This window comes from Podarcis erhardii (assembly GCF_964252035.2).
Source record: "Podarcis erhardii genome assembly, chromosome: 3".
NCBI classification, from domain to species: Eukaryota; Metazoa; Chordata; class Lepidosauria; order Squamata; family Lacertidae; genus Podarcis; species Podarcis erhardii.
Window position 1 is genome coordinate 52,314,056 of NC_138507.1, and position 12,453 is coordinate 52,326,508.

The following is a 12,453-nucleotide window of genomic DNA, read 5'->3' on the forward strand; positions in this document are numbered from 1 at the left end:
AAAAGGCTTGCCCCTTTGTCCTGTACCTTGGCAGAACCTTTGTTTCCCTGTCGCCCTGCCAGCAAAGTATGTCGCTGACTTTGGGGAGGCGACTGACGTCACAGACACACACCTTGCCTTGTGTGTGTTACGGTTCCAGCCTCTGGGGCCGCTCTTTCTATACTTTACGTTTTATATACAGTATAGCAGTGTACAGTATGTGTTTTCATATATATCTCTATACGAAGTCTGTCGCAAAGCTCACGGGGACCTTGCCTTCTCACTTTCCCCGCCCCCTTCACCCCCTCCCCGCGCGCCAAATTGCGCCTGCTGAGGGAGGAAAGCAGCTTCATTCGCTGCCGCCGCCTTCCACCAACCGCCTTCCATGGGTGGTCGTTAACTGTTGACTTATGGCTCGGCACGCGCGCAAGCGCGCCAAGAGGCACGTTCTCTCCCGAACGTCGCTGCAAGGCTGGAGTCAGTTTCCTCATCCACTGGCACGCTGTGCTTTTCTCCTTCTCTCCCGCCTCACCCTCCCAGCCATCCGCTGCGGCCCACGGAGAGGGCGGAGCTTCCCCGCCTCCTAGCCAGTGAGAACCTCAGGATTAGGGGGACGGAGAAGGTGGTGGCAAGGGAGCACGCCCCTTTGCCAGCCACGCCCCTTGGTGGGGCGCGCGCGGGGTGGGGGTGGGGAGTTACTCCTTTAAAATAACCTGAAGGCGCCTTGAGCGAATTTACCACCCTCAGGGGCCGGTTTGTGAGGGAGAATTTTATACGGGGGAATTATCTATTTGTATATACTATATATATGTTTTCAAAGCGCTGAGTTTCTTTTCCTGTCGAGAAGTTTGATCCCCCCCCCTCACCCGCTCATTCCCGTTCCTGTTTCGAGAGAGATGACCGCATTGCCTCGGCGGAGCTAAGGAGGGAGCGAGAGGCGGCGGCGGCGGCGGCGGCGGTTGGGCTCCTGAGAGGCAGAGCGAGCGAGGGAGCGAGAGAGAGAGAGGGGGGCAGAGCGAGGGAGCGAGCGAGCAGCCGCGTGAGGCCGCCTCAGCCGCCCGCCCTTCCCTCCGCGTAGCTCCCGCCGGCGGGCTGCGATGTCTCCCGTCAGCGAGGAGGTGGGAGCGGGGGACGCCGTCCCGACTGCCCCTGTGGCCCCCTTCGAGGGGAGCGAGGCGCTGGGCGACGAGCCGAAGCAGGAGAACGGCGGCGAGTGGTGCTCGCACCAGACGCTGCTCTCCTCGCTGGAGGCAGCCGCCGGGGAGCCGCCCCCGGTGACGGCGTTCGCGGCGGCCGGGAACCCCCCGGAGAAGAAGCTGCAGAAGCCGCCCACGCCGCCGCCGAAGGGAGGCGAGGCGCCGTTCGAGCCCCCCGAGGGCGGCTGGGGGTGGGTGGTCATGCTGGCCTCCATGTGGTGCAACGGCGCCGTGTTCGGCATCCAGAACTCGTGCGGGGTCCTCTTCAAAGCCATGCTCAAGGAGTTCGGAGACCCCAACGACCCGCAGCTGACGTTCAAGACAGGTGAGTGAGTGCGGGGGGGGGGCGAAGGGGAAGGCGGGAGGTGCGGGAATAGAGACGACCCCCCCCCACAACCGCCTCTGAATCGGGGCTCCTGCTTTTGCGTTCAGAGAGATAGGGAGGTGATAGGAAGCGAGAGAGACTGGGCTGGAGCACTTCTGGGCGAAGGTGGCTTGTGTTTAGATTTAAAACCACCTACTCGTTTTTTGTGCACAGGACAAAACCTCCGAATTGGTGGGCGGGCTGGGTGAAGGAGGAGCAGGCGCTAAGGTTTTGCAGTTGCCGCTGTGTATGTGCAGAATCTGCCCCCTCTATTTGGGGGGAAAGTTACTGCCCTGCTTCCCATTGTTCTGGGACTGTGTGTGAGGTCCTTAAAACAAAAATATCATAAGAAGGGCCCTGCTGAATTAAACCAGTGGCCCACCTAGTCCAGCATCCTGTTCTCACAGTGGCCATCCAGATGCCTGCGGGAAACCTGCAAGCAACTGGTGTTCAGAAGCATTGCAACCTCTGATCATGGAAGCAGAGCATTGCCATCACGGTTAGTAGCCATTAAGAGCCATATTCTCCATGAATATGTCCTCTTTTAAAGCCATCCAAGTGGGTGGCCATCACTGCCTCCTGTGGGAGCAGAGTTCCATACTTTTAACTATGCACTGTATGAAGTACTTTCTTTTATTTGTCCTGAATTTTCCAGCAGCAGCTTCATTGATGCCCATGAGTTCTAGTGTTATGAGAGGGAGAAAAACTTTCACTCTCTCCATGCCATGTATACTTTTACAAACTTCTATTACTTGTTTTTTCTCTAAACTAAAAAGTTCCAAAGATTGCAACCTTTCCTCATATGGGTGTTGCTTTATTCCCTTTTAAGGGTCATGTTGATCACACTTTTCTGAACCCTTTCCAATTCTACAATATCCTTTTTGAGGTGAGGCAACCAGAACTGTACTCAGTATTCCAAATGCAGTTGCACAATAGTTTTGTACAATGGTGTTATAATATTAGGAGTTTTATTTTCAATTCCTTTCCTAATAATCTCTAGCATGGAATCTGCCTTTTTCACAGCTACTGCACAGTAGTTCTTCATTTTCATCAAGCTATCTACTACAAACCTGAGGTCTTATTCCTGGTCAGTCACTGCCAGTTCAGACCCCATCCACATATGTGAAATTAATATTTTTTGTGCCAGCATTCATATCTTTACACTTTTTTATGTTGAATTCTATTTCATATTTCACCACCCATTCACTTAATTTGTAGAAGCCTTTTGGAGCTCTTCACAATCTTTTTCTTTTAATGATCCTGAACAATGCAGTCCTGATAGGATTTCTGCTTTTGGATGCGTATTTTACTTCTGTATCTCCTTCACCCTCTCTTTCTGTCTAGCTTGTGCAAGAGTTTGTAGATTCTGTTTTCTGAAAGAAAGAAAATTAAACAGAATTGGGTTTAAAGGTTTGGCTAAGGATTTGTAACCAGCAGGACAACAATACTCATAGAATCATAGAAATATAAAGTTGGAAGGGATCCTGCGGGTCATCTAGTCCAATCCCCTGCAAAGCATACATGACAGATGGCCATCCAACCTCTGCCTAAAATCCCCCATATAATGAGAGTCCAAGAGTCCACTGTCCAAGAGGTCTTACTGTCAGAAAGGTGTTCCTGATGTTTTGTTTTCTTGTAACTTGAATCCATTGATTCAGATCCTACCCTCCGGAGCAGGAGAAAACAAGCTTGCTCCATGTTCCATCCCTTTAGATGTTTGAAGATGGCTATCATGTTTCTTTTCAGTCTCCTCTTATTCAGGCTTTTCCATTGGGCTGTCTAAAATAATTATTTTCTCACCTTTGCAGTAACTCTGAATGCAGGTTTCTGCTAATCTGTTTCACAGATGTGTGAGCTGAGAATGAAAAGGAAATTTTACAAGACTAGCCACTGAGTTTGTAGCAGAAATTGGTTTCTGTGGTCCACCTTAAAATATAAATGATTTTTTCTGATTTATTGTGATAATGCTACTTATGTGCCAAACACTTTTAACAGATTTTGTGTCATTTAACGTAAATAAATGTGAATCAGAAATGTCCATGTAAACTGCTAACTTATCCAAAACTTGCAACTATTTGAACAGCTGTTTTGAACTAGTGTCTATCTTCAAGAAATCTTGGCAATATAAAATCCGTCTGAACACACGCAGTCTTTCAAATTTGCCCCCTATTGTAATCAACAGTGTGTTTCTTTTGGATAATAACTGAAAAAGAATAGTCAGCTAGAACAAGTCTTGTTTAAATTAATAGTGGCCTTGGGAGGTGCTTCTCTGTTGTATCAAAACAAATTTTAGCAACTGTAGACTGTTTCCTGCTGAGCACCAAGACTTTCAGGAAGCTCCTGGTATGTAGAAGGGAAATTATTCTAGTAGACAAAGTTTCTGTTCATCTGGCTTAAAATTGAATTAACTATGTAACAACTACATCTGGAACCCAATCTGAAGCAGAGGTTTACTTTAGTAAATATGTATAGGATTTCAACCCATGCTCCTTATCTCAACTCTGCCTTAAACTGAATAAAAGTTTGCAATACCTTCTGTTTAAAGTTTAGCTCTTATGAATTGCATCCAGTAGTGGCTTTTCCTTAGCATAAAGCACTTCTGTTTAAACAAAATAGGACACCCAATTTTTAAAAAAATCTTCTCTTTCCTACTGCAGCCCTCTGAAGCACATCCCATGAAGTTCCAGAAAGTACCCAGACATTTGCTGCAACTTTTTGGAGGAACATAATAAGTAGCTAGAAGGGTGAATAAAAAGCACATATAACCCAGCTTCTGCAAGCAAAAATGCTTTCCACTACACTCTCCCATTTTGGATATAACCCTATATATTTTTCCTACAGCTTTGATAAATGCTTTGATAGTTGGATAAGCTGCCAGGGGAGAATAGAAGGAACACATTTTGTTTCAATCCCTGGTAATTAATATGTCTATTCTAACGATCTCTGAGAGAAACAACTACTTCCAACTGGAAAGAAAATAGGTACATGTATCTCTTAATCCAATTAGCATGTCTTCCTGTTATAATTAATTATCATGACTGCAAGCATCTGGTTGAAACTGAGCATGAACTTCACAAAAGGTGAAGGCAACCTAATCCCCATTATTTTTGCTCACTGAAGAGGATAAGTGAATTAATAAGCAGTAATCTTTGGATAATTGCTCTGACTTGGGCTGGAGGTGTGCTTCATTCTTATGAAAGTTCTAAAAGTTTACAGAATTGTCAAAAATTGCCAAGTATTCAGAAAAGTCTAATTATTAGAGTGCTATGTGCCTCCTATGCTTGTTTTGAAAAAATAATAATATGGCTATTGAGCCACTCTGGGTTCCAGAGCACTGCATGCATGCACATGGGAATGGCCAGTGGTGACACTTGCACCACTCAAAGGTTGAACTCCTGTAGACTAGCACTCAGTGATGCATGAAAGGCTGCTGCATGTAGGGAGACTTGGCCGGTTTCTGTGCATGCACAGGCCTTTCTGGATCTTGGATCATATTTTAGAACCTCCATTTTAAAGCTTTCTAGTGGGAGATGTAAGAAAAATATATTGCTATCTGATGTGTAGCTTGAAAATAATAAAATCGTTGCTTATAGAAGATAAAATTTACAGCATTGGTACAGCACTATGTTAAATTGCTAGGCAAGACACTAGATGTTCGCATTAAACCAAACATTTTATTACTGGACTTGTGGTGCTCCTGTCATTATGATAGCAGCACATATTTCAGCTGAGCTGTTGTCAGGATATACTGATCCTGCCATAGCACTGATGGAGTGACTATAGACTTTCTGAAACAAGAACAGACGATAGACCTGCTAGTGGCTTGTCAATATACCTTCCTCATCTGGTGTCGCTCAGAGAACTGGTAGCTTCTACCATTGCAAAGCAAGTGTGGGATGGACTTTTGTCAGGACAGCTAAAGTATTCACTTGAGGCTTCTAGTGTGCACATCTCCTTCATTCTGTACTGAAGTCCTGAGTCTTCTTTTTGGAAACAAAATACTGACGGCTTGACCTGAAAGGTCTTTACATTCCTTTGATTTATATTCTCTGCTTTACCTTTCCTTTTCTCTGTAAAGAGCAGAGTATAAAAAACTTGCTACCAGAACATATGGTATAGTTGAGTATCTGCAGCTGTTGGGAATCAGTGGGCTTTTGAAGAGCCCATAGGTATTGCATTGTTTCTAAAGTGTGCAAAGTCAATGTATATACAGAGGGGTAACTGTTAGTTTGTTTCTGCAAAACAGTAGGCTTATGATATATTTAAAGATAGGGAGTTGTAGATCTAGCTAAGGCATACACAGAATTAGACCCACTGAAATTTATTAAGTCTATTAACTTAAATTAGTTTAAAACAATTTTAAACATCACTGATTTTAATTATGTTTTTAAATCTATTTCACCTGCCCTGGGACCTTATGATCAAGAATGAGAAAGAAATCAAAGTAATAATGTCCACTGACTTCGGTAGGTCTCCTTTGAGTATGTCTAAGACTTAGTTGATGTCAACTGTAAATGTTAATTGTAGAGCAGGAATGGCTGACATTTTTCAGCCTGGAGGTCACATTGACTATGAGCCCCTCTGGAATGTAAAAGGCGATGTTTTGAGTGGGTAGAGTGATTGTATCACCCACTTCCCTAACTTAGTAGAGCAGTGTGAAGATTAGGAGAGAAAGCTCAGGACTGGCAAACCACATTTCTGGCTTGCAGGGCTGGATCTGGACCACAGATTAGCCTTCCATGTGGTAGAATAAGCTTTTGTGAAATTTATACATCTGATGAAGTTGAATCTAGTCCGCAAAAGCTCCATAATTAGGATTGTGGCTGCATTTCATTTAATCAGGGGATACATTAGTGAAGCTACAACAAATCTCAGACACATTCTGCCCACAAGGTTAAAACTGAGAACTGCATGTTGGCATTGGTTTAATTTATTTAATTTAAATAGTGCTACAATGAAAGAGGCATTAGGATTGGAACTACGATTCTTCAGCAAAAATCTCCCTAAGATGCTATTTTACATTAAAAGGAAGGTGTCACTGCAATCTATAGAGAATATATCCCTTTGTTGCATTTCTTATTCTGACCCCACTCCCATCAGTTTAAAATGTACAAATCCTGGAATTCTCAGGAATTTCTAAGTGCACAACTGGAACTTTCAATTATTTAACCAGGGAAATATGCTACAAAAAATAAAATACTAAAAAAAAAAAAAAATCAGTAGAATGTTCCAGTTAGAATTTAGCCTACAATCCAATAAAACAAAGAAAAACACTTTTGCTGAGAAGCTTCCCTGTTCATATGACAAAAAGATTGTGATCTTTGCACTATGATCAAACCTTAAGTTGTTATTCAAAGGTTACAGATATTACTTATCACAATTTATAGAAATTGCAATATAAGCAAGTCAAAGTCGAAAACTAGTTTACTGGTTCAAACTCAATATGCCTTTCTTAAAGAACCTCACAATCGTTTCTAAAATAATTACATAAAATTTCTGTGTGTTTGCTCCAAACTCAGCATTTTATTTTTCTAGCAATTTTCTTACAGAGCCATGGACAGGAAACATGAATGCCAATTTAACTACTAATTACTCCCCTGAGCAGTGCATTTTGCTGTTCCTGTAACTAGCCATCAGAGTGTCAAGAGCTTTTATATCCTCTTCCTCTCAGAGATAAGATTTATTTCTGTTTAAGACCTCAGTGCTATACCTACATACCATGGAGTACCATGGGACTCACTTTTGTGTAGATGCATACAGTGGTACCTCGGTTTAAGAACAGTCTTATTTAAGAACAATTTGGTTTATGAACTTCGCAAAACTGGAATGGTGGAAGGGCACCAGCGGCGGGAGGCCTCATTAGGGAAAGCGCGCCTCAGTTTAAGAACGGTTTCAGTTTAAGAATGGACTTCTGGAACGGATTAAGTTCGTAAATCAAGGTACCACTGTATAGGGTTTGACTCAGTATCACCACTTCACTTTAGACTTTCAAGCTGACCTTCCTCCTCTGTCTATTTTAGAGCCAAACTACATATTACATTAGTGAAGTCATTGGGGTGAGATTTGTTTTTTCTATTAAAATCAAGCATTTCCTACCTATTCATGCCTCTGTACTTCACAGCAGTCAGTGACAGTTTCAAATATATTGCCGTAAGCAAGCCTTTGTTCTACTGTTATTCAGGGTTCTTTTATCCATCTTAGACAATGCTGCACTCAGTTGTTCGCATCACAAAAGCAATGTGAACATTTATACACACCATCTTGGATGGATGCTTAATGCGAGTATACTAACTTATGGTCAGTGCAATCCTGTATCTATTCAAAAGTACCGGTAAGTGGCATAAAGTACAATAGGACCTATTCCCAGGACTCCGCTCCATTAGTAAAAAAACAATGATCTGAATGCGCTATAAACATGCAACACCATATGGTGCCAGAGAGCAGGGAATTTTTATACGCGTTTTTCCATAGAAGTTTTTATTGTTGTTCTTAGAATGATCTAATTTTTGAGTTATTTATAGCATTTCCTCTCTGTGTGCAGATCCACCCCCAGATGAGTGTGGCTAGGGCTGAAGCCTGAATAGGCTGCAGGCAAGTTCTGAAACTGAACCAATTAATTTTCTAAGCAAACTTTGAGATAATTACAATTATTGATTTTCTCTGTCCATATTTTAACTAGGGTCTCTTTTGTCCGCACACTCAGCACTGCAACTTTTTTTTTTAATAAATGAGATGTTAGTGTTGTATGCAGAAGAGGGGGAATATTCGTTTGCATGTGGGGGTGGGCTGTTGGGTGTCAAGTTAGCCATATTGATTTGTATGCTGTTGGGGGGTTCTTGTTGTCTTGTTGGGTTGTGTATGTAATAAAAGGGAGCCATACTGGGGTGAAGGCGTCCTCTTCTATTTGTCCCCATGTCAGTTTTAGTCTGTTGGTTAGCTTTTCTAGTAAGACTGTTTCCCATATGATTTGGTACCAGTGGTCCATGCTGACTCTTGGAAGATCTCTCCAGTGTCTGGCTATGATGCTTCTGGCTGTTCATCATTGCAGCTATTGAGATAATAAGGATATGTAGCAAACAGATTTTTTCCAGTTAATTACCCATGCAGAGCTGGTCTTAATGAGCCCAGTATGAAACTTTTTCAGGAAATGCTGTGGTGCAAAGAACAGTTTGGCCTTATTTCTCTTTAGCCAGGAACTTGGATACTGAACCCTTAAATGGAGACACAGTGCCATTTTTAACCATGGGAGAATATTTGACAAACAAAAGGATAGTGGAGAGTTCAGTTAACCTTGATTGAAAGTGTCATTAACTAGTGAGTTAACAGCTATTTAAGATTGGATTACAACAGTCATACTTGGAGTAGACTAAATAAGTCCATTGACATCAATTGGTCTGTTCTGAGTATGACTAATCTTGAGCCCTGATCCCATGCAATCCCTTTCATCTCTGTAAAAAGGATGCACAGAAGCACTCACTTTCCAAGTATGTTTAAACTTTTTAAAAAAGCATATGTATGAAATAATCATGGTAATCACAGTAAGTGTTAGATGTTAGCAGTATCCCATCTTGTGTTGAAAGTGAAGGATTCTTGGGATATTTCTGTTTTATGCTTTATCTAGCATGAGTTTTTACATACAAGTGGCTCAAACTATTTTAAAAATTGCATTGTGTAAGTAATGGGTACATTAAATAATGACTAAATGAGGAGCAATTGTGTTCCTCATTATATTTAATTGTCAAGGCCTCTCATTTCATAATTCTGAGTTTCTAAATTTGGTGCCAAGAGACTAAAGCAGTCACTCTCCTTCACGCTCATTGCAGAGCTTCTCCTGCAGTTAAAAAACAAACCACATGTTCTTGTTGTACAAGAAATATTTTTTACTATATTTTAAGCAGAAGTTGAATGTATTGGGGCTTAATAAATTATGCTATAGGGAGGCAATGGCATAGCTGTATATAAATTATTTGAAAGGCCTTTGACCTCCCATTCAGGGTTAGGGCCTTTGTTATGCTTATCACCTTGGTTTTCTCCTTAATTCTTCCCTTAATGACAACTAGATCTCCACAGAAATTTATCTGTTTTAAAAGGATACCATAAAATGATTTGTTTGTTAAGGATGTGGCATATTCATTTTCCAGCCTTGATAGATATTGCAGACCCCATCCCCTCTATTTATTTCAGTTAAATTTCTGTTATTGTAAAAATCATTGGTAGCTGGATGTCAAAAAACTCCTATTGCATTTGCTATTCATGAATGAAAATTAATTACCGTTGACTGTGACACAGGAAGCCAGAATGATGATTAAGGGTAGAATTCAACGTGGCACTAGGATATTGTTCCATCAGCAAAAGCAGAAATGCTTGCAATGATGGAAGCATCTTCCTTTCGCCCTTGCCTCTGTGTGCTGTTCTGGGGATTCTCCCAACCCTCCAGAGCAGATTTTCAGGAGGCATGATGGTGGGGAGGAAATGGGGGAAAGTCCTGTTGCACTAGCCAGAGTCTTTGTGCTGGATTGTGCTAGGTACATGAATCTGACTCTAAGAGTGTTCGTGTAGGACTAGGGAGGCCCAGGATGGAAAGCAGGGAGACCAACCATTGGTGGAGCCAGAACCTATGACAGGAGAGCCAAATAATTCTCATTTTGTTCTCATTTCCTCCTCATCTTCCTCCCTGCTTAATTCTACAAGGGCAACAAAGACTAAGGAGGAGAAAGCTGACAGGCACTGTCACCCCTTGAGCTGATTGTAAGTAAGAAAGCAGGCAGGTGGGGCTACCTGAGGGCAGACCTGAGGGTGTTGGGCAGTGCCTAATTCATTGTAATAAACCAGCCTTCAATGAGCCCTGGCCTACCTCACAAGGTTGTTGTGAGGGTAAAATGGGGGCATGGAGAACCATGTATGCTTCTTTGAGTTCCTTGGAGGATGATGCAATATAATGTAGTTATTTGCAATATCTTGCAAAAACATGAATGAATGTGTAAGACATCAAAGATCAACTGTAAAAGTGCTAATGGGTTAGAGTTAAACCTAGCTCAACTCTGTGGTGAAGGTGCTTCTCCAGACTTCCCCTAGAGGTAATGATAAAGCTTGACAGTTTCACTACTATTTTCAGGTGCTTTGCATGGGAGCTAGATAATGTTTGATTATTGCATTTATTTATTTATTAAATTTTATCCTGCCCTTCTTCCAAGAGGAGCCCAAAGTGGGATATAAATTTAATAAATAAATAAATTGGCATTAAACTTTCTAGGACTAATGGCTGGAGGCACATTCTTGTTCACACAAGCCTACTCAGATGCTTAGAAAGTTGAGGTAATTTTAATTTGTTTTAGTATTTTAACTTTTGTATGCTTTAAAGTACTATTGTATTTTTAAATTGATTTTAGTGTTTTATCTATTTGTAAATTGCTTTGATTTTTGTTTTGTTTTTTACAATCAAGCAGTGTATACATTTCTGAAATAATAAAAGAAAAATAAAAGCAAGTTAAAAGGACATAGACTTGAAATTTGCCTCTGGGCATCCCTGTTCTTCTGAAACAAAATGTACTGTTCTGTTCTAGCTGAATTCACCTGTTTTGAAAAGCAGTAGTCAGCTTTCTGAATGTGTATCTGTTTTCTTATAAACCTAGAGCCTATTAGGCATAATTGTTAACCTTTTCATTGAAAATTACAAGGTAGAAAATTGCAAGGTTGCTAATTATGTGTAATGAAGAAATAAAAGAATTCCAACAGCTATTCTGGCAAGCTACAAAACAACCTATAAATCATATCACTGTAATTCTCATTATAAAATTAATTTATCAAAATAATTCCTGCTAAAGGGTTAGACAAGGCTAAGTACAATGTAATAGAAACTGTAAACATCCATACTTGTTCCAACCTAGTAAATATAAAATGGTTTATATTGAACTGTATGAGTTTCTAATGTAATACAAATGTGATACTGTACACTTGTAGAAGAAGAGAAGAGTTTGGATTTGATATCCCGCCTTTCACTCCCCTTCAGGAGTCTCAAAGCAGCTAACAATCTCCTTTCCCTTCCTCCTTATGTATTGTAGCTACATAAATGGCCAATCTGCTTCTTCTAACAGCAATTGTTTGCATGCATTTCATATACGAAGTTTGAAACATTGTGTTAAAAAACTTTTAATGGCACTGACTAAAGAGGGATAGTTATAAAGCAACAAGTATATAACTTGTCATCTGTTACTTCCAAGTGGTGAGAAATAGAAATCAAAGGACTGTGTTGACCCTGAAGTTGTTTGTCTTTCCTCTGTGACTTGCCTTATTCACTCAGATTACAAGCACATTTCTGTGATGGTCTTTTGTATGTAACATGCAGTACAGGAGAGCTGCAGCAGAGCTGTAGTCTGGATTGTACTGTTAGAGCAGATGAGTGTATTATGCTCAGTCAGAAGGAGTGGAGCATACATCAGAGAATTCACTTCTCTTGAAAAAGAAGACAGGGTGAATAGGAAAACACTTTTTTCTTTAAAGGAGAGTAGAAATCTTGTTTTGGGCTCTGCCTTCCAGAGAATGTCAGGATGACTCTGTTGCTCCTGAGCTACCGCTTTGAAGTAGCTTACAAAAAAAAAGAGAAAGAAGTAGTAGTGGGGGGAAATGTTTTGAAGAGCACTAGGCATTACAGTGGTACCTCGGGTTACAAATGTTTCGGGTTACGTGTTTTCAGGTTGCAGACCGCGGGAAACCCGGAAGTACCGGAAAGGGTTACTTCTGGGTTTTGCCGCTCGCGCATGCACAGAAGCACTAAATCGTGCTTCACGCATGCGCAGAGGTGTCACATCACGTCATGCACATGCACAGACGTGGTGCTGCAGGTTACGAACACTGTAGGTTGCAGACATGCCTCCATGACGGATTACGTCCACAACCCAAGGTTCCACTGTAGTG

The 12,453-nt window shown here is 41.6% G+C and overlaps 1 protein-coding gene across 1 annotated transcript in view; it reads left to right on the top strand.

The window, feature by feature from the left end:
• The first annotated feature begins 427 nt into the window (after nucleotides 1-427).
• Nucleotides 428-12,453, top strand: part of SLC16A10 (solute carrier family 16 member 10) — a 42,642-nt gene continuing 30,616 nt past the window's right edge. The window contains exon 1 of the mRNA XM_081857174.1: nucleotides 428-1,500. Within this exon, the coding sequence (XP_081713300.1) occupies nucleotides 1,077-1,500 (424 nt within the window). The 5' untranslated portion in view covers nucleotides 428-1,076. The remainder of the gene's footprint in view (nucleotides 1,501-12,453) is intronic.